General features: G+C 42.4%; 1 protein-coding gene across 1 annotated transcript in view; it reads left to right on the top strand.

The window, feature by feature from the left end:
- The window catches only part of CATSPERB (catsper channel auxiliary subunit beta), a 102,642-nt gene that overhangs the window by 61,299 nt on the left and 14,333 nt on the right, over nucleotides 1–27,010 (top strand). The window contains exons 19-23 of the mRNA XM_077820007.1: nucleotides 2,774–2,913; nucleotides 8,549–8,746; nucleotides 12,599–12,709; nucleotides 17,845–17,955; nucleotides 19,095–19,233. Of these exons, the coding sequence (XP_077676133.1) occupies nucleotides 2,774–2,913; nucleotides 8,549–8,746; nucleotides 12,599–12,709; nucleotides 17,845–17,955; nucleotides 19,095–19,233 (699 nt within the window). The remainder of the gene's footprint in view (nucleotides 1–2,773; nucleotides 2,914–8,548; nucleotides 8,747–12,598; nucleotides 12,710–17,844; nucleotides 17,956–19,094; nucleotides 19,234–27,010) is intronic.

Below are 27,010 nucleotides of genomic sequence, written 5' to 3'. Positions count from 1 at the left end.
AGTTCCAGCAGACATCTTAGGTGTTAACTAGGGGTTTTCTCATGACTGGCCCTCCCTTTGTCCTGCTCCACCCCTTTTTATAGCTTTGGCACAAGGTGGGAATATTTTGTCTCTCTGAGTCTCCACCCCTCCTTCTAAATGGAAAAGTACTAGATTTAAGATGGATTTCATTATCAGCTGACATGATCACATGTCCCTGTGAGACCTCATTCTTCATGACCCATGGGCTGGCTCAAATATACACAGGAAGGCTTGCAGGTAAATAAGCCATTTACAACCAATTGTCCTAGTCAATGGGAGCCATCAAGATTCTAAACCACCATTAATGGCCCACACTTTGTATAATTACAATAGGACCTCAGAGTTATACTTCATATTTCAAGATTCAGATACAAGAATGATACATGCATACAACTAGGATGAACACACTCAGCAGATTATAAGCTTTGTAATGATACCTTACAAGAGGCCTTTTGCATAAAGCATATTCCAGTTATATTATATTCACATTCATAAGCATATTTTCATAAAGCAAATGGAGTTCAATGTCACACTATGGACTTAAGGCATGATCCAAATTTCATTAAGTCAATGGCAGTCTTTCCACTGACTTCAGTGAACATTGGATCTGGCCCTCTGTTCTCAGCAAAGACAAGTAGCTTTTGACATGCTTGGAGAAATATGGTTGAAGAAATTTAATGCAAAGGTGAAGCTGATTTTTTTCTTTTAAAATGTGTTTTCATTGATTTTTCAATTACATATAAGCACCAGATGATACCCTGACTTTTGGACCATACTTTTAAAATAGTTGGCCAAATAGATGTATGACTAAATCAAACCAATGGAATAAAATAATAACAGGAAAGAGAACATGAAGTGCCAGGGGCCAGAATGATTAAACACAGTTTTTCATGTAAATAGTACAGTATGGGTGATTTTTCCACTTTTGTATTAATCCCCGGTGTCGCTGGGCCAGGCTTCTCCCCACCTCCAAAATATATGCTGCCATGCCCATTGTCTTGCAAGGAGGCTTACTTTCTTAATAGAAACCATCAAATAAACAGAAAAACAATTTTAATTGTCTTTTTTTTCAGGTTGCTGCTCCACCCCTCTCAGGGCCCTCTGTCAGGCTCTCAGTTCTGAGCAGCCTCAGGGCACCAACCCCCACTTTGTTCCAGGGTACCTACCAGGAGTTAGCTGTATTCCAGTTTTCAGAGTAGCAGCTGTGTTAGTTTGTATTCGCAAAAAGAAAAGGAGTACTTGTGGCACCTTAGAGACTAACCAATGTATTTGAGCATAAGCTTTCGTGAGCTACAGCTTACTTCATCAGATGCATTCAGTGGAAAATATAGTGAGGAGATACTTGTGGCACCTTAGAGACTAACCAATTTATTTGAGCATTAGCTCACGAAAGCTTATGCTCAAATAAATTGGTTAGTCTCTAAGATGCCACAAGTACTCCTTTTCTTTTTTCTGTATTCCAGTGTGGCTCTCCCTCCCCAGGCACAGCCTATGTCAATCAATCCCTCCTCTTCCTGCCCACTACCAACCCTTTATAGGTACAGGGGTAGCTCAGCCCTCGTTAACTGGGTACATTAGACTCACCTTCTTAGTCCAAGGGAGCTGGGCATAGTCTATCCTCAGGGACTAGCTGCCTTTTGATGCCCAGTAAGAATCAAAGAAAATTAACCATTGATGAGAGTGTTAGAAAATTAGTGTCAGTACTTTAGGACTGGTTCCTGCACATGAAGTAGCTTCAGTCATGTGAAGAGCGTCCTCACATAAATAAAGTTACTTACATATATAAATGTTTGCCAGCTCAAGCCATTAAAAAAATAACTATCAGAATCCCCGGTATAGATCTCTCCCATACATGTCTATGTAAGTGAATGGAGTTGCATGGGTGTATTTCATAACAGGATTTGACCCTAAATCTGCAATTCAATCCCAGGTTGAAAATTTTAACCATATGATAATGTGGTTGATGATGTACAAAACAAAGAGCAGCACAGTACCTAGGCAAGGATTTTACATCCTAATTAGGGGTACGTAACATCTGGTGGGATTTTCCAAAGCATTCCGAGAGATATACAGGTCCCACTGGAAAATTTAATGAGACTTGTGCTCCTAAATTACTTAGGTGCTTTTGAAAATCCCATCATAGTGCAATATATTAGCAGAGGATGGTCAAATTTCAAAGTGATGCAGAGTTCGTCCTTTTAACACACACATATTGCATTGATGGATTAATGTTGGTAAGCTTTGTGGCAGAATTCTGTTTTAACAAAGAAATGGAATGAAGAATGATTGTTTGGAAAATAACAAGAAGCATGATATTCTAAGCATAAGAGGTGGCATGGAAAAAGGTGCAAAGGCCAAGGTGGGTGAAGCATAGCAAAGCTGCATTGCTGTGGGTAACGATATTGGTGAGAAATGAGAGCTGAGATACAGGCCAGCATAGAATTGTGCCAGAGCACTGAGAATGAGGGTGAGAAGCTAGATTGTGAGAGGTTAGTTGACCTGTTCGGCCAAATTAAGAAGCAACTCCTAATGTTGAGGAAGAGAACATACAGAGCTGTGAGTAGGGGATAACTCTTCCCTGTTCACTCCATATGGACACAAATCTCTTCCCTTTGAGTGGAGCATTAGGTGGCAACTCCGAGTTCAAACTTTGAGTCTTGGGCTTAATTGTTCCTCAATTGAGTTTTCCTATAGTAAGGGAGCACGTGGCTTCTAGTAATTATGATCTTCATTTCTGTGCTTGATTTCACAGACTATCCAGTCTTTCACATGCCACTAATGAAGCTAGTAGTTGGAAATCCATCCCTATTTAAAGTGAAGACAAACGATTACTGGGATGACACTGATAGTTACACGATGAAATTCTCTGTCACTAACAGTTTTTTCAAACAAGTAAGAGTAGACCAGTAGTGAGTAACATACTGGCTCCTACAATAGTATCTTTCATTTTTTATTTAGCAGAGTTTTGATAAAGGGGGACAGAGCAGATGATTATACATTGAGAGAATTTACACTTATGTAGTGACTGGGTCATGTAGAATATCTTCGTTAAAGGACTTTGCTATGAAACATTTTCAACATTTTATCAAAATTTTGTGAATATCTATTGCCTGTTGACCCTCAGTCCTTGTGTGAAGTTCTCATACATGTCACTGTGAGTTCCACCTATGGAATGAGTATAGCTCAAGAATCTATCTATCTAGTATATATAATATAAAATTACTTCAAAGTGCAGTATTCATTTTCACTTGTTTCTGTTCTTCCTTACATCTCTGCTCACAGTGTACTTCGTTATTCATTCATATTATTCATTATCAATACAGTTTATTTTCTAACTTCCTCAGGGCAGAGACCTTGTTATCCTAGTTGTCTGTTTGTGGGTCTACATGAGCATATTGCCTATGAGGTGTGAAAGATTAATGGAGATCAGAATGTAGGCTTTAGGACCGATTAATATTAGTGTGAATGCCCCATGGGGAAGTGACACTGCCATGCCAGAGCATGGAAATCTTAGATTAATGATGGGAGAGTAACCATCAGGTTTCACCTTGACACTCGCTTTTTTTCCTTTCCGTGTGTTTGGTGTTGGGGTAAAGGCAGTATTTGTCAGGTAATGTGGAGCAACTCAAGAAAAACTTACCCCTTTGTAAAGTTTTTTTTTATTCTTTCACTGCCCCTTCCATTGCTGTGGGCTCTTTCACAAGCACAACAAAAGCACGTTAAAATAAAATCAGCACTAGTGAGATAATGACTTGTCTACATAAGTTCATATGCTATATGTACCCACATTAATTCTGTTAATCAGAACAACCCCTCTTTTATCATGTCATAATCCTAACTCACCCCTTTCCGCAAAGTATCCTGGTTCAAAAAGAATGGCCTTTACAGCATGTCCGGAAAATTAACAAGCGTGGGCTGTGGTAGATTAAGTGGGAGAGTGAATTCCTGAGTCAAGGACGCCTCACAGAGCATGTCCTGTCATCCCCCACCATTCCCCTTCCTGTCTAAAACAGATAGCTTGAGTACCCTGCTGATCACAACCATAGTCCTTTTACATGTAGAGAGAGGCAGCTGTTGTGATAATTAAACATATACATGTATCACAATTGTGAGCTCAACTGTGAGAAGTGAGTGCAAGTTCATAAACTGTCACAATAAGCTATACAAATATTGATGGGAAAGGTGCAAAAGGGAGACAAACTGAATTAGTCCAAACAAAAAGGCCTACTGATCTACGTCAGGGACTTTATTAAGATCATGCATGGTAACCAAGAGAAGTGTGGAACCAGAAATCAATTAACCAAGATCGTATGTCAGAAATTAGTCCTATTGGACAAAATAATGAGGGGATGGACTATTTCACCTGTCATCCCTTTTGGGGTTCTTCAAAAAAAATAAGATTGAGGGAGGGAATTCAGATGGACGGAAGTGAACACAGTAATTGCTGACTGCACAACTGTAGCAGTAACTGTAATTGCACAACTTCCTGGTGCAACTACTGGAAGAACCAACCAGGGGCCGGTCTCCTCTTGACCTGCTGCTTACAAACAGGGAAGAATCAGTAAGGGAAGGAGAAGTGGATGGCAACCTGGGCAGCAGTGACCATGAGATGGTTGAGTTCAGGATCTTTACAAAAGGAAGAAAGGAGAGTAGCAAAATACGAACCCTGGACTTCAGAAAAGCAGAGTTTGACTCCCTTAGGGAACTGATAGGCAGGATCCCCTGGGAGACTAATATGAGGGGGAAAGGAGTCCAGGAAAGCTAGCTGTATTTTAAAGAAGCCTTATTGAGGGCACAGGAACAAATCATCCAGACATGCAGAAAGAATAGTAAATATGGCAGGCAACCAGCTTGGCTTAACAGGGAAATCTTCGGTGAGCTTAAACACAAAAAGGAAGCTTACAATAAGTGGAAACTTGGACAGATGAGAAGGGAGGAGTATTAGAATATTGCTCGAGCATGCAGGGGTGTAATTAGGAAGGCCAAAACACAACTGGAGTTGCAGCTAGCAAGGGATATGAAGGGTAACAAGAAGGGTTTCTACAGGTATGTTGGCAACAAGAAGGTGGTTAGGAAAAGTGTGGGACCCTTACTGAATGGGGGAAGCAACCTAGTGACAGGTGATGTGGAAAAAGCTGAAGTACTCAATCATTTTTTTGCCTCTGTCTTCATAGACAAGGTCAGCTCCCACACTGCTGTCCTGGCCAACACAGTATGGGGAGGAGGTGAACAGCCCTCAATGGTGAAAGAACAGGTTAAGGACTATTTAGAAAAGCTGGACATGCACAAGTCCACGGGTCCAGATCTATTGCATCCGAGAGTGCTGAGGGAATTGGCTGATATGATTGAAGAGCCATTGGCCATTATCTTTGAAAACTCATGGTGATCGGAGGAGGTCCTGGACATTTGGGAAAAGGCAAATATAGTGCCCATCTTTAAAAAAGGGAAGAAGGAGAACCCGGGAAACTACAGACCAGTCAACCTCACTTCAGTCCCTGGAAAAATCATGGAGCAGGTCCTCAAGAAAACCATTTTCAAGCACTTGAGGAGAGGAAGGTGATCAGGAACAGTCAACATGGATTCACCAAGGGCAAGTCATGCCTGACCAACCTGATTGCCTTCTATGATGAGATATCTGGCTCTCTGGATATGGGGAAAGCAGTGGACGTGATATATCTTGACTTTAGCAAAACTTTTGATACGGTCTCCCACAGTATTCTTGCCAGCAAGTTAAAAAAGTATGGATTGGATTAATGTACTATAAGGTGGATAGAAAGCTGGCTATATTGTCGGGCTCAACGGGTAGTGACCAATGGCTCGATGTCTAGTTGGCAGCTGGTATCAAGCGGAGTACAGCAGGGGTCGGTCTTCGGGCCTGTTTTGTTCAACATCTTTATTAATGATCTGGATGATGGGATGGATTGCACCCTCAGCAAGTTTGCAGATGACACTAAGCTTGGGGAAGAGGTAAATATTTGGAGGGTATGGATAGGGTCCAGAGTGACCTAGACAAATTGGAGGATTGGGCCAAAAGAAATCTGATGAGGTTCAACAAGGACAAGTGCAGAGTACTGCACTTAGGACGGAAGAATCCCATGCATGCTACAGGCTGGGGAACGACTGGCTAAGCAGCAGTTCCTGCGGAAAAGGACCTGGAGATTACGGTGGATGAGAAGCTAGCTATGAGTCAGCAGTGTGCCCTTGTTGCCAAGAAGGCTAATGTCATATTGGGTTGCATTAGTAGGAGCATTGCCAGCAGATCGAGGGAAGTTATTATCCCTCTCTATTTGGCACTGGTGAGGCCACATATGGAGTATTACGTCCAGGTTTGGGCCCCCCACTACAGAAAGGATGTGGACAAATTGGAGAGAGTCCAGCGGAGGGCAGCGAAAATTATCAGGGGGCTGGGGCACATGACTTACGAGGGGAGGCTGAGGGAACTGAGCTTGTTTGGTCTGCAGAAGAGGAGAATGAGGGGGGATTTGATAGCAGCCTTCAACTACCTGAAGGAGGGTTCCAAAGAGGATGGAGCTCTGCTGTTCTCAGTGGTGGCAGATGACAGAACAAGTAACAGTGGTCTCAAGTTGCAGTGGGGGAGGCCTAGGCTGGCTATTAGGAAAAACTATTTCATTAGAAGGGTGGTGAAGCACTGAAATGGGTTACCTAGAGAGGGGGTGGAATCTCCATCCTTAGAGGTTTTTAAGGCCTGGTTTCACAAAGCCCTCTCTGGGATGATTTAGTAGGTGTTGGTCCTGCTCTGAGCAGGGGGTTGGACTAGCTGACCTCCTGAGGTCTCTTCCAACCCTAATCTTCTATGATTCTATGAAAGAGGAAGGAGTGAGCTTTCACCATCATGGGTGCTATCCCCACCATCTCCTGGAATCTAGCGTGACACCATTGTGCTTTTGTCAGCCTGATCTTGAGAAGTCCTGGCCAGACTGGGCCAGAGAGAGGGACCCAGATGACAAAACCACTTCCACCGGCTTTGGCTAAATCTTTTCATTAATTTCATCTCTCTTCTTTTTCTTCTCTTGAATAAGCATTTGGTTTAGCCAGATGGGACTATATATTTTGCAACATTGCTATAAGCTTTTGTCTAGAAAGGCAGTTAAAAGCAATATCCTACATTGTCCAGTACTGGAACAAGTATGCCAGGTCTCCAAGTGGCTGATAAGATTGTTTATTCAGCAGTGTGGTTGCAAGTGAGATTCAACACCAGGGACAGAGCTGCATTTTCCATCTTTACTGTTATTTTCTCTTCCTTCTTGTGTGTGTTTGTCATGTTTTGTCTCCTAGGAAAGGGGTTTGGACTTTAACAACAGCTCCAGCCCATCACAACTAAGTTCTTCTCTTTTCTCCAAAAGAACAATTTATTACCATCTTTAATTCCATCTAAGAGACTGTCAGACAAAGGTGGTGGGGGTCCTTCTAAAGATTCTCCCCCACTAAAGGGAAAGGGAACAAGGGATGTTGTTAAAAGGAAACCTTTATTTAATGCTTTACATTTCAAATGCTTTAACTATTTTCCCTTCTGTTTCTGTATTTTTAATAAAAGGTTAAAAAGGATTTGTAATGTGTTTGCCCTGGTACTAAGCAGGCTGAGGTCTCTGTATACCAAATCCCGAACCTTGTTTAAAACTGTTTAATGTTGAACGGTGAGTGGGTCATGTTAACAACTTTGACTTTTTGGCCCCATATATTCCATGTAAATTAATACAAAAGTCTCCAGAAAAATGGTATCAAGTCATATAGGTTAAAATCATCCCCTTGAACTCCACCCAGCAAACCAGTCAGAACAAATTATGAAGCACTGCTGTGTCTAATAGTACAGACCATTTCTGAAGAAGACTGTATGAGCTATAGGCCATTTCTAGCTTTATTTTCTATGTTCACTGTAATGCAGGGATGGGCAAACTTTTTGGCCTGAGGGCCACATCTGGGTATGAAAATTGTATGGCAGGCCATGAATGCTCACGAAATCGAGGGTTGGGGTGTCGGTGGGGTGAGGGCTCTGGGGTGGGCCTGGGGATGGGGGTTCAGGAGGGAGCTCTGGGCTAGGACCAAGGGGTTCAGAGGGCAGGAGGGGGATCAGGGTTGGGGCAGGGGTTGGGGCATGGGAGGGGGTCAGGGGTACAGGTTCTGGGAGGTGCTTACCTCAAACAGCTCCCAGAAGCAGTAGCATGTCCCCCCTCTGGCTCCTACACAGAGGCACAGCCAGGCTGCTCTGTGCACTGTCCCATCCACAGGCACCACCCCTGCAGCTCCCATTGGCTGTGGTTCTCAGCCAATGGGAGCTCCAGGGGCGGCACTTGGGTTGGGGGCAGCATGTGGGCGCTCCTGGCTGCCCTATGCATAGGAGCCGGAGCAAGCCCGGATCCCAGTCCCTGACGGGAGCTACAGGGCCAGATTAAAACATCTGGAGGGCTGAATGTGGGCCCTGGGCCACAGTTGGCCCACCCCTGTTGCAATGGTATATTGTATATGTTTTGGATGTACTCATTTATTTTTACCATATGCACTTCCACAGGGTAAATCTTCAATAGCTGTTGTTCTCACAAAAGCATCACTTGTTTGTGGTGTGTCAACAATTGTCTTAACACTGAAGAGTGGCTGTTCGTACAGTAAATCAATGCACTACATTTCTCCAGTTTCAATCTCTGCCCAGAATTGGCTTCATGGGGACCCAAAAGACCCATATGGTTTCAAACTCTTAAAACAGTTGCCGGTAAGAAAGATAAGTAGTAAGCAAATTTATATCCAAAGGGAGTAATGTTCAGCTTCCCATTTTGTGAAACCACTTTTGAGACACTGATTTCACAAGAAAAAGTGGATGAATGCTTATTTGCGCACAAAAGTTGAGGAAGTGAATAAATAAACGGGTGTCAACATATTTTTGTAGATAATTTAGTTGTGCACAAAAATATGTGTGTAAAATTAGAGTCCAGGGCTTGAAAGTTGGATCCAAAAATATTATATTTTGTTACAAATATGCCATCAATATTTAGTATGTTTAGGCTGAGTAAATCAAAATGTTTGTAGAGTCCAAGGCCAGAAGGGACCACTGTGATCATCAAGTCTCAATTCCTGTATAACAGGCCATAGAACTCCTCCAAAATAATTACTGTTGAACTCAGGCATATCTTTTTATAAAACATCCAAATTTGATTTTAAAATTGCCAGTCATGGAGAATTCACCATGACCCTTGATAAGATGTTCCAATGGTTAATTAATCTCACTTCAAAAACGTTTACGCCTTATTTCCAGTCTGACTTTGTCTAGCTTCAATGTCCAGCCGTTGAATCATGTAAAACCTTTGTCTGCTAGACTGAAGAGCCCATTTTCAAATATTTATTCACCATGTAGATACTTACAGACTGTGATCAAGTCACCCTTAACCTTCTCTTTGTTAAGCTAAATATATTGAACTCCTTGAAGCTACCGCTGTAAGGCATGTTTTCTAATCCCTTGATCATTCTCATGGCTCTTCTCTGAACCCTCTCCAATTTATCAATGTCCCTCTTGAATTGTGGACACTAGAACTGGAGACAGTATTCCTGCAGTGATCACACCAGTGCCAAATACAGAGGTAAAATAACCTCTTTACTCTTACTTGAGATTCCCATGTTTATGCATACCAGGATTGTATTAGCCTTTTTGGCTATAGCATCACCTTGGAGACACGTTTGGCTGATTGTCCACCATGACCCCCATATATTTTCAGAGTGACTGCTTCCTAGGATGGAGTCCCCCATCTTGTATGTCCAACATCCATTGTTCCTAGATGTATACATTCACATTTAACCATATTAAAACTCATATTGTTTGCTTGCACTTAGTTTACCACATGATCCAGGTTGCTCTGTAGCAGTGACCTGTCCTCTTCATTATTTACCACTCCCCCAATCTCTCTGTCATCTGCAAATTTTATCAGTGATGATTTTGTTTTCTTCCAGGTCATTGATAAAAATGTTAAACAGCATAGGGCCAAGAACTGATTCCTGAGGGGCCCCACTATACATCCATTTCATTATGGTTCCCCATTTACCATTACATTTTGAGATCTATCAATCAGCCAATTTTTAATCCTTTTAATGTGTGCCTTGTTCATTTTATATCATTCTGTTCTTTTTAAACAAAGAATCACATGGTATCATCTCAAATGTTTTGCAGAAATCTAAGTATATTTCATCTACAAAACTAGCTTTATCAATCAAACTTGTAATCTCATTTTTTAAAAAAAAATCAAATTAGTTTGAAAAGATCTGTTTTCCATAAACCCGTGTTGATTGGCATTAATTATATTACCCTCCTTTAATTCTTTATCAGTGAAGTCCTGTATCAACCACTCCTTTATCTTGCCTTGGACTGATGTCAGACTGGTTTCCGAGTAGCAGCCGTGTTAGTCTGTATTCGCAAAAAGAAAAGGAGTACTAGTGGTACCTTAGAGACTAACCAATTTATTTGAGCATGATGTCAGACTGACAGGCTTATAATTATCCAGGTCATCCCATTTACACTTTTTAAATATTGGGATAATGTTAGCTTTCTTCTGACACTTTCCCAGTGTTCCAAAACTTACTGAAAATCAACATTTACAGTCCAGGAAGTTCCCCCATCAGGTCTTTTAAAACTCTTCAGTGCAAGTTGTCAGCTGATTTTAAAATGTCTAACTCTAATAGCTGCTGTCTAACATCTTCCTGAGATGCTAGTGGAATGGAAATAGTATCATCATTATCATCATCATCATATGATATGACAATATCATCTGCTTTCCCCAAATTCAGAACAGAAATATATATTGAATCCTTCTGTCTTTTGTGCATTATTATTAATAATTGTATCATTTCCATCTAATAATGGACTAATACCATTGTTAGGTTTCCTTTTGTTCTTAAGAAGTTTTTTTGCTAAAAAAAACTTACTATATTATTGTCTTTAACGCTGCTGGCCATAAATTTCTCCTTGGGTCCCTTGGCTTCCCTTATCAATTTTCTACAATTCTTAGATTCTGATTTATATTTATTACTGTTGACTTCCTTTTTCTTCCATTTGTTATATATATCAGCTTGGAGGAAGAATTTAATCAGAAAAAACAACAATAATTGGGAATTGCTTAATATATAATTGTTCTTAAACAATTTCCAATTATCATTGTTTTTTCTGATGAAATTCTTCCTCCCAGCTGATTTGGTTCATAATTATTTTCAGCTTTGTGAAACTGCTCCTTTTTGAGCACCAAGTCTTACTGATTTGGACTTTTTTTCTGTTGCATATTGCAAATATGATCAAGTTATGATCACTTGTACCTAAGCTTCCATTAATTTTTAGTTCTGTAATCAATCCCTGTTTATCTGTCAAGATGAGGGCTAACATAGAATTCCCCCATGTTGTATGCAGCACTGTTTGAGTTAAACAATTGTCATCTATAATATTTAGAAATTCCAAGGATGTTTTAGTACTGGTAGCATGAGACTCAAATTGAAGTTCCCCATGAAACTCACATCTTTTTTTCCAGACACTTTGTAGATAGGCACTACAGGAGTAGGTCATCCTGTTCTCTAGTGTGATCTGGTGGTCTGAAGCAGACACCAATTAGTATCCTATCTTGTGCATTATCATCTGCTAGGACATTGATCTCTAAGCATTCAAGAGCATTTTTTTCCAAGTTGTCAGTGACTTGGAAACAGGTAATGCCATTTTTGGCATACAGAACCACTCCCTTCCCCTTTTGCCCACTCAGTGTTTTCTAAATAGGTTATAATCATTGCTTTTAACATTCCAATCATGCAGATCCTCTCACTACATGTTAATTTATGATTTCAAGGCTTCTACTTTCCTCCAGAATATTTTGTTTTTTCTCAAGATTCCTAAACCCCACAGATACAGGAGCTCTGAAATGGGATTGGAAGCAGGGAGAGGGGCAAGACAGAGAACCAAGTCACTGAGTTATGGTATTATTAACTTGACCACTGAATACTTCTTTCTTAACATTGGTTATCTTATACACATCGCCAATTCATATGACTGAATGGTTCATTTTCTAACATGGCTTTTTAATCATGTGAAATATTCTAGATCAGACTTAATATTGGACAATTCTGTAATATCTTAATTGTATTTAAGATACAAAGTATACAAAACTTTGCACATTGTTAGACCCATATTTCAAACATAGATGCCTAAGTAAGACAACCAAATCCCTTACGAGGATCAGCATATAGACATGTCAAATTTGTGTGTGTGTCAATTTGAACATTCAAATATAGGATCTGAATGTTCCATTTAGATGCCCATGTTTGAAAATTGAGTCCACTTGGTTTATAATTCATTTTATTAAACATTTATAATACATATATTTTAAGGAGATAGATACTTTTCCATTTGGGACAACAGTGGACATGGAAATGTGATAAAAATAAATGAACAGGTCTGTTTTGTGTCCTTAGTGGTATTAATACCATATGCATTTCTTCTGCCAGTTATTCTGATGTTAAGAAACTCTTGTATCATCCTTTTGACTACATCTGAATGTATATTTATTCCATATCCATCTCTCTTCTGTTGTATTATACACAGGTAAACTACAGGCCTCCATCTAAACTGGGAATAGCTCTTCCACTCACTGATAACTTTTATAATGCTGACCCCAGCAAACCTAGAATGAGAGATTATTTTGCAGGATCAAAAGTAAGTCTTCTGTAATCATTTCACTGCTGCTGAATGTTCTGGGATCATGCGTGCTATCAATACTGTTCATTTTGTACATTCTGTTCAGTTTTCTATCAGTCACTTTAAATAATCAATACTAGAAAAGATCAAAGAGAGGTAAGTTTACAGACAGGACAGTTAGTGATATGCCAGCTTCATCTTTTTCATCTTGCTCAGGGTAAAATCTTCTTTCCTATATACCGGATCTACAGCAGGGCTTGTGGAGCATTATAGCACCACTAGCATACTTTGATGGAAACTGCGGTGTACAACTGTGGATTCTGCAATTATAGAGAGGAAGGACAGTGGGAACTGAATGGCACTAGACCTGCTGGACATTTTTTAAATGGAAAATGTCAATTCCTCAGAAGCATATCCATTTTGATTAAACTTTTGTTGGGAAGGTGTTTCAGATCCAGGATGGAAGTTCTGATGAAAAATGAGGTGAGGTGAATGGAGGAAGAGACCCATCCCAGAGTAACCAGGTGTTTGGGGCACTCACATAGAATGTGGTTCAAGTCCCTGCTCTGCCTGCTTTGGAACAGGGACATGTGAGTGCACAGTTACTGGTCCGTTGGATATGGTAGGGTGGGAATGGGGGTCTCTTTCTCTCTCTCTCTCTCTCTCTCTAGATGACAGGTCTGGTCAGTTTCACAGCTACTATTCAATGGTGAGCAGAAGTGAAACTGACAAGGAGCATGTCTATTTCAGTAGCCACTACCAGACCTTCCAGCATCCCCAGCTTCACTACAGTAGGGGATTCTAGGGAATAAATTTTGTTTTGGAAACACTACTCTCTTCTTCAAGTGGTTGCACAGATGTATTCCACTCAGGTGTGCATGCGTCCAGCACACCAAAAAGGGAGAACTTTGCTGAGCAGTACCTGTCAGGCGGCACATGCACCTCACACCTCCTTTTGGTCCTTCTCAAAGCTATTTAAGGGTGACACTCCCCACAGCTTGAGTCATAGCATTCAGCATGGTCACATTTTGGTGTCTCAGTGGCTTCTTTGTGAATGCTAAATAGTTATAGATAATCGTAGTAGTACTCTTACTAGTTAGTTAGTTAGTGTGATGCTGGTAGCACCGGTGCCAGCTCTTGCCAAGGCTCTAGGTGCCAGCTGAGCACTGACAAATTCATAGCTGGAATCCAGACCAACTTACGTGTGTGTTAGCATTATTCAAGACAGGTGTTAAACTTGTAAGGCTGTGTTTAGACTCTAAAATGCTTGTTAATTGCTTCATGCATTAATCTTGTAATGTTTGTATCCCATGCTATAAATTAGGGCTGTCGATTTAATCAGTTAAATCACACGATTAACTCAAAATAATTAATCGCGATTAATTATTTTGAGTTAATCACACTGTTAAACAATAGAATGCCAATTGAAATGTATTAAATATTTTTGGATGTTTCTCCACATTTTCCAATATATTGATTTCAAGTACAACACAGTATACAAAGTTGACAGTGCTCAGTTATATTATTTTTTTATTACAAATATTTGCACTGTAAAAATGGCAAACAAAAGAAATAGTATTTTTCATACACCTCATACAAGTATTGTAGTGCAATCTCTTTATCGTGTAAGTGCAATTTATATATGTAGATTTTTTTTGTTATATAACTACATTCAAAAACGAAACAATGCAAAACTTTAGACCCTATAACTCCACCCAGTCCTACTGCTTGTTCAGCCAATTACTCAGACAAACAAGTTTGTTTACATTTATGGGAGATAATGCTGCAACACTCTGATGCAGAAACTACAGAATCCAAACCACCAAAAAAGAAAATCAACCTTCTGCAGGTGGCATCTGACTCAGATGATGAAAATGAACTTGCTTTGGTCTGCACTGCTTTGGGTGATTATTTCTTTTAGGGCTAACCCAAGTTGTTCCTAGGATGTCTTTGCTTTTGTTTCCTAGCTCCAGCCCTGGAAGAGTTAAAACAGCAAAGTAAAGAAAAATGTCCTGCTAGTTATCTTTCCCTCTTCTGTGGGCTTATCGAGCAGCTTCAGATTTGCTCTGCTTCTCTGTCTCTGGCTCTCCTTTAATATAAGCATTCAGCTGTGGTGGTTTCTTCTGCAGCTTCAGGACTGCCTGAACTGATCTCAGATTGTGCTCTGTTGTTGGTGATGCCTTCAGCACTGCTTAAAAATCAGTGTGCAGAGGCAAAATCAGTCCCTTTTATTGGTACAAAGAGATCCCTTTGGCATTGACGGCAATGTTGCCTTGTCCAGTTTCAGTGCAGACCAGATCTACAGGTTCAATGCTAACATTCATTCCAGTGCCAACTGTTTGTGCAGCCTCAGTGTCCCTACCAGTACTCAAGGTGCTGGTTACCATACCATCTTTAATACCAGTGTGGCCCACGTTTTGAACCTCAGTCAAGTTTGGGCGCTTGCTGACTCCACAGGGGCGGCTCCTCTGTTGTCATCAGACTATTTGGAAGATTCCTTGCGTTCGAGCTCAAGGTCCTCTACTGCCTCTCTCTGTCCTCCAAGTACCAATCTTGAAAGTCTTTGAGGCCTCCAGGGAATCACTATTGTTACCGGAACCAGCACCATTCCCACAGTAGGGGTAGGGGCTTGGGCCCCATGTGGCTCCCCTGAGTTCCCACCAGACTCCACTTCGTTTTTTATAATGTCTTTCTCTTGTTTTCCCCTTTTAAGCTCCTCCCTTCCAGGCACAGCAAGCCTTACAGGTGTGCCTAGTTAGTGCTGAACAAGCCCAGAAGAGCTCATTAGTCTCCTCTCTACTACAGTGAGGAGAAGCTTTGGGAAGCTTCTCAATCTTCAAGGACCCAATCCTCTGCTCATTGCAGAGCAAAGTCACTGAACCCTCCTATTGTCCCACTTCCCAACTCAGCTAGACTGGAGACTCGTGCTCCCTCTGAGTTATTATAGTCTGAACCAATATTGCAGGAGCAAGTTTTGCCACAGGAGATTCCACTGCTCCTCTTCCTTCCTCACTGGATGATTCCACAATGTCATATTTGTCTTCTCGTGTTGCTCAAGACTGTAAGACTTATCAGGATCTGCTGAGGCAAATGTCTACAGCCTTGGGCATTTACACAGAGTTTGTTCAGGAGAATACCCATAAATTGATGGACATTCTCCAATCATTAGCTGCAGGAGCTCTCCCTATAAGTGAAGCTCTTTTGAAACACACGAAGCATATGGATAAGCAATATTATGTCCCTAAGCAAGGCTTTGAGAGCTTCTACTCCCATTCCACCCCAAACTTTCTCCTCATAATAGCTGCAAATGGGAGGTTGAGACGAGAGAGATTCAAGCTGATGCCTGAAGATAAGGCATCCAAAGGGCTAGATCTAATGGGAAGGAATATTTATTCTACCTTGTCATTACAGATGCACATTGGTAATCAGCAGGCACTGTTATTGAAATATGCCTTCCTAAATTGGAACGCCATGTCTAAAATTATAGATAAATTGCCAGAAAACGCCAGTGTTCAAAACTGGCTGGCTTTACAAGAACCAGGATCCAGTCTTTCATGAAAACACCCCAGCTCTACAAGATGTTTCCTCAGTGAATGAATCCACAGTGCCTCTTCCTAATCTGTGTTATACTGAAATAGTCTTTTGTCTCTACTCATAGGCAATGTGATCCCCTGTCTGTTGTAATGTTCCTTTTTACATCTAGGTGGTTTCAATTGTTTACCATTGTCTCTGATGATTTTCCATTGATAGTTGCCTTGCATCATTGGCTAGCAAGGGAGGGGTGAAAGCTCCCACCCCTTTGAATTTGCCTTCACGAAGACATATTATCCCTTGGTAACTAACTTCACTCCAAGACCATAAAGCATACTTTCCATATAGTTACATTTTCCTTAAATATTACCCATACATACTTCTCTCAGTGATTATTGGTCTAGTTACAAGCTATCTGTAAATGCCTTGCAGGTTATCCCTATGGATAAATGCTCTTCTAGACGTGTTTGGTCTAGTAAGTTTGTCAGGCCTGAGATGAGAGTTCTTTTCAAAGAAGAGAGGATTCTTTGCCAAGGCCCCTCAATGGGCCACATCTTCACAAAGGATATTGGCTCATTCGACAAGAAACCAAGTGGCTTCAGTCGTGGTTGTTAGTGACATTTCCATATTGGACATTTGCTGGGTCACTACCTGGTCTTCTGTGCATACCTTTACCAAACACTACACTACGCTACCCTATTATGACTGCATCTAGGCTAGATACAAATTTTGGAAAGTCAGTTCTGCAGTTGCTGTTTAAATAGTCTCTGAGTCCCACCCCCTTCTGTTACTGCTTGTGAGTCAAGTGAGCAAAATACATGTCTGCAACTCAGTTAGTTACTGGATTGTAACTGTTCTTTGAGATGTGGATGCAGATGGGTATTCCATGGCATATTCTCTCTCCCTTCCAGTGCGAAGGAACTGAGGAGGGTCAGGGCAGTTCCATTCTTAAATAGCCTTGGGAGAGGCCAGAAAAAGGCATGAGAGCACATGCACAAAGTTCTCTGTCTTCAGCACACTGGGAATGTGCATATCTGAGTGGAATGCACATCTGCCCCCACATCTCTAAGAACAACAGTTATGGCTCAGGTAAGTAACTCATTTTTTCAATGTTTCTGAAACAAAATATCACAGGATTTCAGTTTTGTGAAAAATTTTTGGCTTTTTGTCCTAGTATAGAACAAAAAAATTTTTCCCCAAACTCAAAAACATTTAAAAGATTTAAATTCCGCTTCCTGACCAGCTCTAGTTCATATATTGTAACATAAAAGCCAAAATGATATGGTTAAGATGAAATTAAACATTAATTAAATATTTTTGGAATATTGCATTTCAGGGAAAATTCTGAGATTTTGATTTTTTTCAAAACCATATGAGATGGAACCATATTTTGCAACCTCAGAATTTCCCACAGAATTGAAATTCTGAATTTTGACCTTCTCTAATACCCAGATTGGTCTCCAGCAAATGACACATTTACAATTTAGATCTCTCCAATAAATCCAGATAAGTAATTGCATTTGTTTACTCATGTTCTTTCTTTTAAAAAAAACAAACAAAAAAAAAGTTTTCAGAATGTAGGTAAGAAAGTGAGTTAAACTGTTTTTATGTCCCATCTACAGAATTCTGGAGCCTACAAGCAGTGTGCTAACAAGTCAACTCGAGCAGAATGTAACTGCGATGACAACAAGAAACTTTCCTCTTTTGTTGCTTTCTCAGATTGCAAGGAGAAGGTGAGAACTGTAACAAGACAAGCTTGAAAATAAATGTTTATTAAGACTGAATTCTGCCCTTAGCTATGTCTAGGCAACCCTCCTGACTTTAGTAAGAATTGTATGGATGAAACAGGGGCAAAAAATCTGACTCTTAAGGAGACATCCCAGCTCATCATTGTAGGTATGTGAGTGTGGAATAGCTGACTCTCTGTTAACACTCCCCCTCCTAGCTGGGCATGATGTAGCAGCTCTTTCTGCTCTAGTGCTCCCCTGCCAACAGTCATTCTGGTCCTGTGGTGGTCTCATCTCACAATTCATGCTCTGGCCAAGTTACATTTTAATTGCACCCCTTCTGGTGTAACAAAAGTACAACTGAAAGTCCAAAATGGTTGTAATACAAAATATCCTTTTGCCCCCTCTTGGGCTACTATTTAGCTCTTTCTTGAGGCTCCATCTTCGGCTCTACCCTGGGCTAAACAGTCCTTGGATCAGGATTGTACATGCCTTCTTCAGGGCTGATTGGAGAACTCAAGCCCACCTTCAACTCTGTGTTCTGGCCTAGAGGACCCTGTCTTAAGTACCTAGGTCTTCTTCAGCCATTCTGCTATTTCCCTGGGCCACATCCTATCTCTGATTCCCACTGTGCTGCTTCCCAGCAGCCTGAGCGTAACACAGCCTCTCCTCTGTTTAACCAGGCCTCTAGCTTCTCTCTAGGCCCTCCCAGCTTCTCCTTTCTCTGCTTGAGCACCGCTCCTTCAGGACTCCTCTGTGCCATGCTGCCTTTACAGGGTCCACCGCTGGGATTAATTCCATCCGTGTAGATTTTTCCATCTGCTTTCCCCATGCCCTTCCCAGACAGAGGGAACTCACTACCTTTTCTCTCCTGGTTTCTCTGTCTGAGATCCTCCCTGCTAGCTTTCAGTTCCTTCTTTTATCTACTTAGCCCCAGCTTGGTCTAATAACAAATCAACTCTGACAGATCCTCCAGGTGCATCAGGGTGGGCTAATTGAGCTCTCAGACCCGTTAACCTTTGTTCATCTGAATGGGATAGACACCCCCATTAAGGTGAGGCTTCAATGTTTAATGAGTGAATTAAAGAAGCAACACAATCTTATTTTAAATTTAACTAAATAGTAATATGCAACTTCAATTTTAGGCTTTGAGGATGAAGTATCCAGTTACAAGACTTCCAGTCCATTTCAGAGTTGACAGTGAGAATGAATATATACCACTGGTATCTCCTTTTTTTGTAACAGTCACAGAGGTTAACCATAGGACAAACTGGGAAGTTGCAGGTATGGATAGAGGATTTGCAGAGAAGCTTTTTGATAACAGACAAGGCTAAGAACAAATGTTAAGATCTGTAAAAAATCTCTCTAAATGGGCATTTCTGCTAGAAGTTTACCTTTTCTTTCTCATCTATTTTCTTAATGGATCCAGGCAAGGACTCCTGCTTAGACCCTGATGTATGTACCAGATCTGTCTCAGTGGTCAAGTAGGACAGCAGAGGGTTATGATACTGAGCATTGTCTGATTTCTCTCAGCCAAGACGTTCCACTGTTAAAAAGACAGGGTAAAAGATGCAAGAGGAAAATATAAAACCCCAGCCAGGCTGGTTTGCTGGTTCTTTCCACTTGTTTACCATTGACTTAAATGGGAGCAGGATTCAACCCCCTAACATTTAAAATGTCTCATAGGACCCAATTGGGCAGTCTCCTTCCACAGACACATTGAAGACTATGGGAGTTTTACTTGAACAAGGTACTGCAGGGTTGGAGCTATTGAATTTTTGGTCCAATAGAAGTCAATGGCAAAATTCACACTGACGTCAATGAGACCAGGATTTCACCCATGGATCTTCAAATTTAAATATTATGCAAGCTGTTCAAGGCAGGGACGCTGTCTTTATGTGTATTTGTACTGTGCCTAGTCCAATGGGTCCTTACTCTGATTTGGTTCTCTGAGAGCGATTGTAATCAAATAAAAAATACCTTCATAATATTAGAACAGAAGGATTTAAATTTGTCCAAATTAGGACCCAGAGTATAATCAACCATATATGCTGCCTAGGTTAATCCATTACCATTTCTAAAAGAAACAATTGAACAAAATCGCCATAAATCATTTCTGTTTGGGCCATATATAGTAGCAAAATACCTGGGAACCAACCTTCTGAGCATTGATTAAGAACTGTTGTATATAAATAATAAAATAATGCTCCTGCAAGAATATTATTCCCTTTCCCTTGTTTTCTGTTATTTCTCTTGCTTTCCTACTTCACTATGATTTGTTGTTATTCATTGGAGTATCAATATAATTTATTTTCTAACCTCCTCAGGGCAGGAACCATATTTTTCTCTTTATCTGTCACGAAGCATGTATTCCTAATGAGCAACAAAAATATTATTATTATTCATTAAAATTGAGGCACCATATTATAAATTAAAAGAAATTGAAAGAAATATTAGGTGACTCAGCTTACACTCAACTCTCTGGCATTTCTTCTTGCTTGTCTGTAACAATGTATGTAAGAATCTCTCCAGAGGCACTGTTGGAAGTGGTGAGCTCCAGGGAGGAGGGTGTAAAAGGAGGAGGTGCAGTCACATGACATACGGGACTAGGACAGACTTCTGCACAGAAGGGGGTATAGAGGTGATGAGGAGGATACAAAGGGGTGGTAAGGAGAGAGGCTTGGGTGAGTGAGGGAGGGAGCATGAGGAGATGCAGGAGGGAGTGGAGCTGGATAGGGCCTAGCAGGTGAAGAGAAGTCTGACCTTGATGCAGGAGTGTCAGGGAGGGCAGTGCAGGGATCTAAAAAAAATGAGTGGCATGAGCAGAGTGGCAAGGGAAGAAGGTAATTTTAGCAGCATCATTTTAGCTAAGCTGAGGGGAGCAAGAGGAGAGGCACTGAGGCCAGAGAAGAGAGGGCTGCAGGAGTCAAATGAAGAGATGACCAAGGCAGGGAGCAGAGGTTGAGGGGTGGGAATGGAGAACAGAGAGGATTCAATAGCAGCCTAGCCCTAGGTGACATGATGGAGTAAAAGGCAACATGGAGATTGCAAGTCTGAGTGGTGGGGAGATCAGGGACAGACTGAGGAGCAGGAGGGGCTCAAAGTAGCAGGAACTGTCTGTAATGAATCTTATTTTCCTATCTCCTGTTGGCCTAGAATCATAGAATATCAGGGTTGGAAAGGACCTCAGGAGGTCATCTAGTCCTACCCCCTGCTCAAAGCAGGACCAATCCCCAAACAATTTTTGCCCCAGATCCCTAAATGGCCCCCTCAAGGATCGAACTCACAATCTGGGTTTAGCAGGCCAATGCTGAAACCACTGAGCTATCCCTTCCCCCACCTACATGGATGGCAGGGTGGATTCCCTCAGGCCTGGAAAGCACGTTGGGATCCTCAGAGGGTGGTGCTCTACGAGGCCAGGACATTCAGGTTCAAGACAGAGACTGCATTCCTGCCACTCCCACACCTGCTTCAGCAGACAATCCTGCTGGGTCCTTAGAAATCACATAAACTTTAGTTTGAAGGGTTGTGGTGCCGCATAGCCAGTCAATTCCAACATTTCAGGGAATGCTGTAGCCATCAGAGGGAAAAACCCTATTGATTTTGGTGAAAATCAGAAAACCTGAAAGCCTGATTTCCACTGTGTACGTGAGAGAAAAATCCACCCCTCAGAGTTCCCATTTGGTGCTGCAGGCAGAGGAATCTTTATGGTGGCACACATATCCTAGCAGTTTAATATGCTGCTCTTATTCGGTATACAGCTTAGCCTATATAAGCAATAAAGTGTATAACTGTCATAAATATAAAGGAAAGGGTAACCACCTTTCTGTATACAGTGCTATACAGTCCCTTCTGGCCAGAGGCAAAATCCTTTCACCTGTAAAGGGTTAAGAAGCTAAGGTAACCTTGCTGGCACCTGACCCAAAATGACCAATGAGGGGACAGGATACTTTCAAGTCTGGAGGTGGGCGGGGGGGAAGGCTTTTGTCTGTCTGTGTGATACCTTTGCCAGGAACAGATCAAGGATACAAGCCCTTCAACTCCTGTAAAGTAATCTAGCTAGAAAATGCGTTAGGTTTTCTTTGTTTTGGCTTGTAAATTCGCTGTGCTGAAGGGAATGTGTATTCCTGTTTTTGTGTCTTTTTGTAACTTAAGGTTTTGCCTAGAGGGATTCTCTATGTTCTGAATCTGACTGCCTGTGAGATTATCTTCCATTCTAATCTTACAGAGTGTTTCTTTTATCTTTGTTTTGTTCTTCTAATAAAGTTCTGTTTTTTAAGAATCTGGTTGGGTTTTTAGGGTCTTAAAAATCCAAGGCTAGTTTGTGCTCATCTTGTTTATTCTCAAGCCTCCCCAGGAAAGGGGGTGTAAGGGCTTGGGGGGATATTTTGGGGGAAGATTTCTGCAAGTGGTCTCTTCCCGGATTCTTTGTTAAATCGCTTGGTGGTGGCAGCATACCAGGTTTTAACCTAAGCTGGTTCCCAAGGCAAGAAAGAAATCTGTGCCTTGGGGAAGTTTTAACCTAAGCTGGTAAGAATAAGCTTAGGGGGTCTTTCATGCGGGTCCCCACATCTGTACTCTAGAGTGGGGAGGGAACCTTGACATGGTGGCAGAGAGGTGGGATCATTTTGAACTAGAGATAATTTTGAACCAAAAGCACAGACTTGAAGAGGTTGTTTTTGTTTTGTTTTTTTAATTGAAAGCAGTTAGTTTTTTCTGTCTCTTTGCCTGGAGGCAGAGGTATTAGTGGTTTTAACAAAAGGATTTTTCTGTAGGCTGGGAACAGCTATCAGAGACAAAGGTATCAGGTTACAGCACGGCAAATTTTACAAGCCAGTATAGCTAAGTTAAGAACAGAGGGGCTAAGATGACAGAAATCAATGCCCAACAGAAACTGGAGATAACCAGACTGGAAGCAGAAGAGAAAGAAAAGAAACACCAGAGACTGGTCGAATTAAAATGACTCGATATAGAGAAAGAAAAAGCCAGGGCAAAGACAGAAGATGCTACCCAAGAGGCTGCCCACAGGAGAGCTATGGAGGAAAAAGAAAAAGCCAGGGCAAAGACAGAAGATGCTACCCAAGAGGCTGCCCACAGGAGAGCTATGGAGGAAAAAGAAATGGAGAGGGAAAAGGAGAGGAAGCATGCACTGGAGATAGAGAAGGCAAGGGCTCTGCAGAATATACCGAATAACGCTAACAATCCTTCCCAACAATCCACAAATGAGAGCGACTATGTCTAAAGTATGATGAATCCAGTGATATTGCCGAATATTTTCTCACCTCTAAGAGACTGTGCACACTCCATAAAATTTCTGACGCTCACAAGATGACCACATTGGTCGCAAAATTGACTGGAAGAGCTCTGGACATATTCAACAAGATGCCTATTGATGAGGCTTCTGTCTATGATAAATTCAAGGATTTGGTTTTAAAACAATTTCAAGTTACGCCTGAAACTTACAGAGTAAAATTTAGAGCCCTTAAGAGAAGGCCTGGACTAAGTAATGTGGCTTATGTAAACCAGATGACAGATCTGTTTGATAAATGGCTCAAAGGATGGGATGTAACTAGCTTCGGAGGAATGCGGGATTTGATCATACAGGAGCAATTCCTGAATATGTCCAAGGATGACATAAAACAGCATTTATGGGATAAGAAAATGGACTCAGCAGGAAGTCTTGCTTCTTATGCTGATCAATACGAGCAGTCCCAGACCGCCAGAGAGGCAGGGCAAACCAGAACAAAATGGGTGGAGGGAGGAGAGAGAAACAACGCTGGTCGCAGTTTGCGCAGTACCAGAAGGGACACCCTCAGACCACACCCTACTACCGGGAGCAACCCAAAGCGCCGACTACACCCCAAGAAAAACCCCAGACACCTTATCGTCTCACCATACCGTTCTCCAGCAACCCACCTTGCCCCAGTGACCAGTCAGCTGGGCAATGTTTTAAATGTAACGAGCCAGGGCATGTAAAGGCCAACTGCCCCAAGAACCCCAACAGGTTACAGTTCATTACACCGGGGTCCCACCAAAGGTCCTCAGGCCCAGATGCCTCCCAGATACCCTCAGATCGGAGGGAAACTGTGAGTGTGGGAGGGAAGAAGGTTACAGCGTGAAGGGACACCAGAGCACAAGTGTCGGCTATCCACGCTTCCTTAGAGGATCCCAATTTAATCGACCCAGAGGTCCTAGTGACTATTCAACTAGGTCTTCAAGTCAAACTCTTTTGACTTGTCTACGGCCAAGTTGCCGGTCCAGTACAAGGGCTGCTCAGGAACGTGGACTTTTGCAGTCTATGATGATTATCCCATCCCCATGCTGTTGGGGGAAGACTTGGACAATCATGTGAAGCTAGCCAAGAGGGTGGGAATGGTCACCCGCAGCCAGGCTAAGCAAGCTGTCACACCTAGCTCTGTTCTGGAGAATTCTACCAGGACCCAGTCAGAGGTGATAGAACCGGACCCCATGCCAACATCTGCAACAGCAGTAGTGAATCCAGTCACAGAGACCCAGACAGAGCCAGTCCCAGAACTGGAACCAGCGGAACAACCAGAACCATTGCCAGCACTGAATCCAGTGTTTGCAACCCCAACACCAGAGGGCCCCACCAAACCTGCACTGGCAGCCGATAACCCTACACAAGAGGCTCAGCCGAAGCCTGAACCCTAACATAGTGCACCAGCGGAGAGCAGTTCACAGTCAACGGAAACAGTCCCATCACCTGCATCGCTTCCAGAGGGACCACGCCCAGGTCCACAATCCAATGAGGAACTGATGTCTCCAGCATCAAGGGAACAGTTCCAGACCGAACAGGAAGCAGATGAAAGCCTCCAGAGAGCTTGGACTGTGGCACGGAGCAACCCACCGCCTCTCAGCTCTTCTAATCGATCCAGGTTTGTTGTAGAAAAAGGACTTTTATACAAGGAAACTCTTTCTGGAGGACACCAGAAAGACTTGCATCCTCAGAGACAGTTGGTAGTTCCAACTAAGTACCAGATAAAGCTCTTAAGCTTAGCCCACGATCATCCTCGTGGCCATTCTGGGGTGAACAGAACCAAAGACTATTTGGGAAAGTGATTCCACTGGGAGGGAATGGGCAAGGATGTTTCTACCTACATTCAGTCTTTTGAGGTGTGCCAAAGAATGGGACAACCCGAAGACCAGGTCAAAGGCCCTCTCAAGCCACTCCCCATCATTGAGGTTCCATTTCAGTGAGTAGCTGTGGATATTCTGGGTCCTTTTCCGAAAAATACCCCAAGAGGAAAGCAGTACATACTGACTTTCATGGATTTTGCCACCCGATGGCCGGAAGCAGTAGCTCAAAGCAACACCAGGACTAAAACTGCGTGCCAGGCACTGACAGACATTTTTGCCAGGGTAGGTTGGCCCTCCGACATCCTTACAGATGCAGGAACTAATTTCCTGGCAGGAACCATGGAAAGCCTTTGGGAAGCTCATGGGGTGAATTACTTGGTTGCCACCCCTTACCGCCATCAAACAAATGGCCTGGTGGAGAAGTTTAATGGAACTTTGGGGGCCATGATACTTAAATTCATAAATGAGCACTCCAATGATTGGGACCTAGTGTTGCAGCAGTTGCTCTTTGCCTACAGAGCTGTACCACATCCCGGTTTAGAGTTTTCACCATTTGAACTTGTATATGGCCGTGAGGTTAAGGGGCCATTACAGTTGGTGAAGCAGCAATGGGAGGGGTTTACGCCTTCTCTAGGAAGTAACATTCTGGACTTTGTAACCAACCTACAAAACACCCTCCGAACCTCTTTAGCCATTGCTCCAGGCCCATAAAATGGAAGCGTTGTGAGAAGGGCCATTCATGGTCCAAGAGCACCTGGGAGCTGTTAATTATCTCATAGCATTCCCCACCTCCAACCGAAAGCCTAAGGTGTACCATATTAATTCTCTAAAGCTCTTTTATTCCAGAGAATTAAAGGTTTGTCAGTTTACAGCCCAGGGAGATGACGCTGAGTGGCTTGAAGGTATCTACTATGAAGGGAAAAATGCTGGTGGCGTGGAAGAGGTGAACCTCTCCATGACCCTTGGGTGTAGGCAGCGACAGCAGATCAAGGAGCTGTGCACTCGCTACAAGCCAATGTTCTCAGCCACCCCAGGACTGACTGAACGGGCATACCACTCCATTGACACAGGTAATGCTCACCCAATTAGAGCCCAACCTTACCGGGTGTCTCCTCAAGCTAAAACTGCTATAGAACAGGAGGTCCAGGATATGCTACAGATGGGTGTAATCTGCCCCTCTGGCAGTGCTTGGGCATCTCCAGTGGTTCTAGTTCCCAAACCAGATGGGGAAATACGTTTTTGTATGGACTACCATAAGCTTAAATGCTGTAACTCGCCCAGACAACTATCCAATGGCACGCACAGATGAACTATTGGAGAAACTGGGACGGGCCCTGTGCATCTCTACCTTGGACTTAACCAAGGGGTATTGGCAGGTACCGCTAGATGAATCTGCCAAGGAAAGGTCAGCCTTCATCATACATGCTGGGCTGTATGAATTTAATGTGCTCCCTTTTGGGCTGCGGAATGCACCCGCCACCTTCCAAAAACTTGTAGATGGTCTCCTAGCAGGATTGGGAGAATATGCAGTCACCTACCTTGACAATGTGGCCATATTTTCGGATTCCTGGGCAGAACACCTGGAACAGCTACAAAAAGTCTTCAAGCGCATAAGGGAGGCAGGACTAACGTTAAGGCTAAGAAGTGTCAAATAGGCCTAAACAGAGTGACTTACCTTATAGAATCATAGAATATCAGGGTTGGAAGGGACAACAGGAGGTCATCTAATCCAACCCCCTGCTCAGAGCAGGACCGATCCCCAATTAAATCATCCCAGCCAGGGCTTTATCAAGCCTGACCTTAAAAACGTCTAAGGAAGGAGATTCCACCACTTCCCTAGGTAACGCATTCCAGTGTTTCACCACCCTCCTAGTGAAAAAGTTTTTCCTAATATCCAAACTAAATCTCCCCCACTGCAACTAGAGACCATTACTCCTTGTTCTGTCATCTGCTACCACTGAGA

This window comes from Eretmochelys imbricata, chromosome 6, assembly GCF_965152235.1.
Source record: "Eretmochelys imbricata isolate rEreImb1 chromosome 6, rEreImb1.hap1, whole genome shotgun sequence".
Lineage (NCBI taxonomy): Eukaryota > Metazoa > Chordata > Testudines > Cheloniidae > Eretmochelys > Eretmochelys imbricata.
This window is presented reverse-complemented; position numbering and strand designations above follow the sequence as displayed.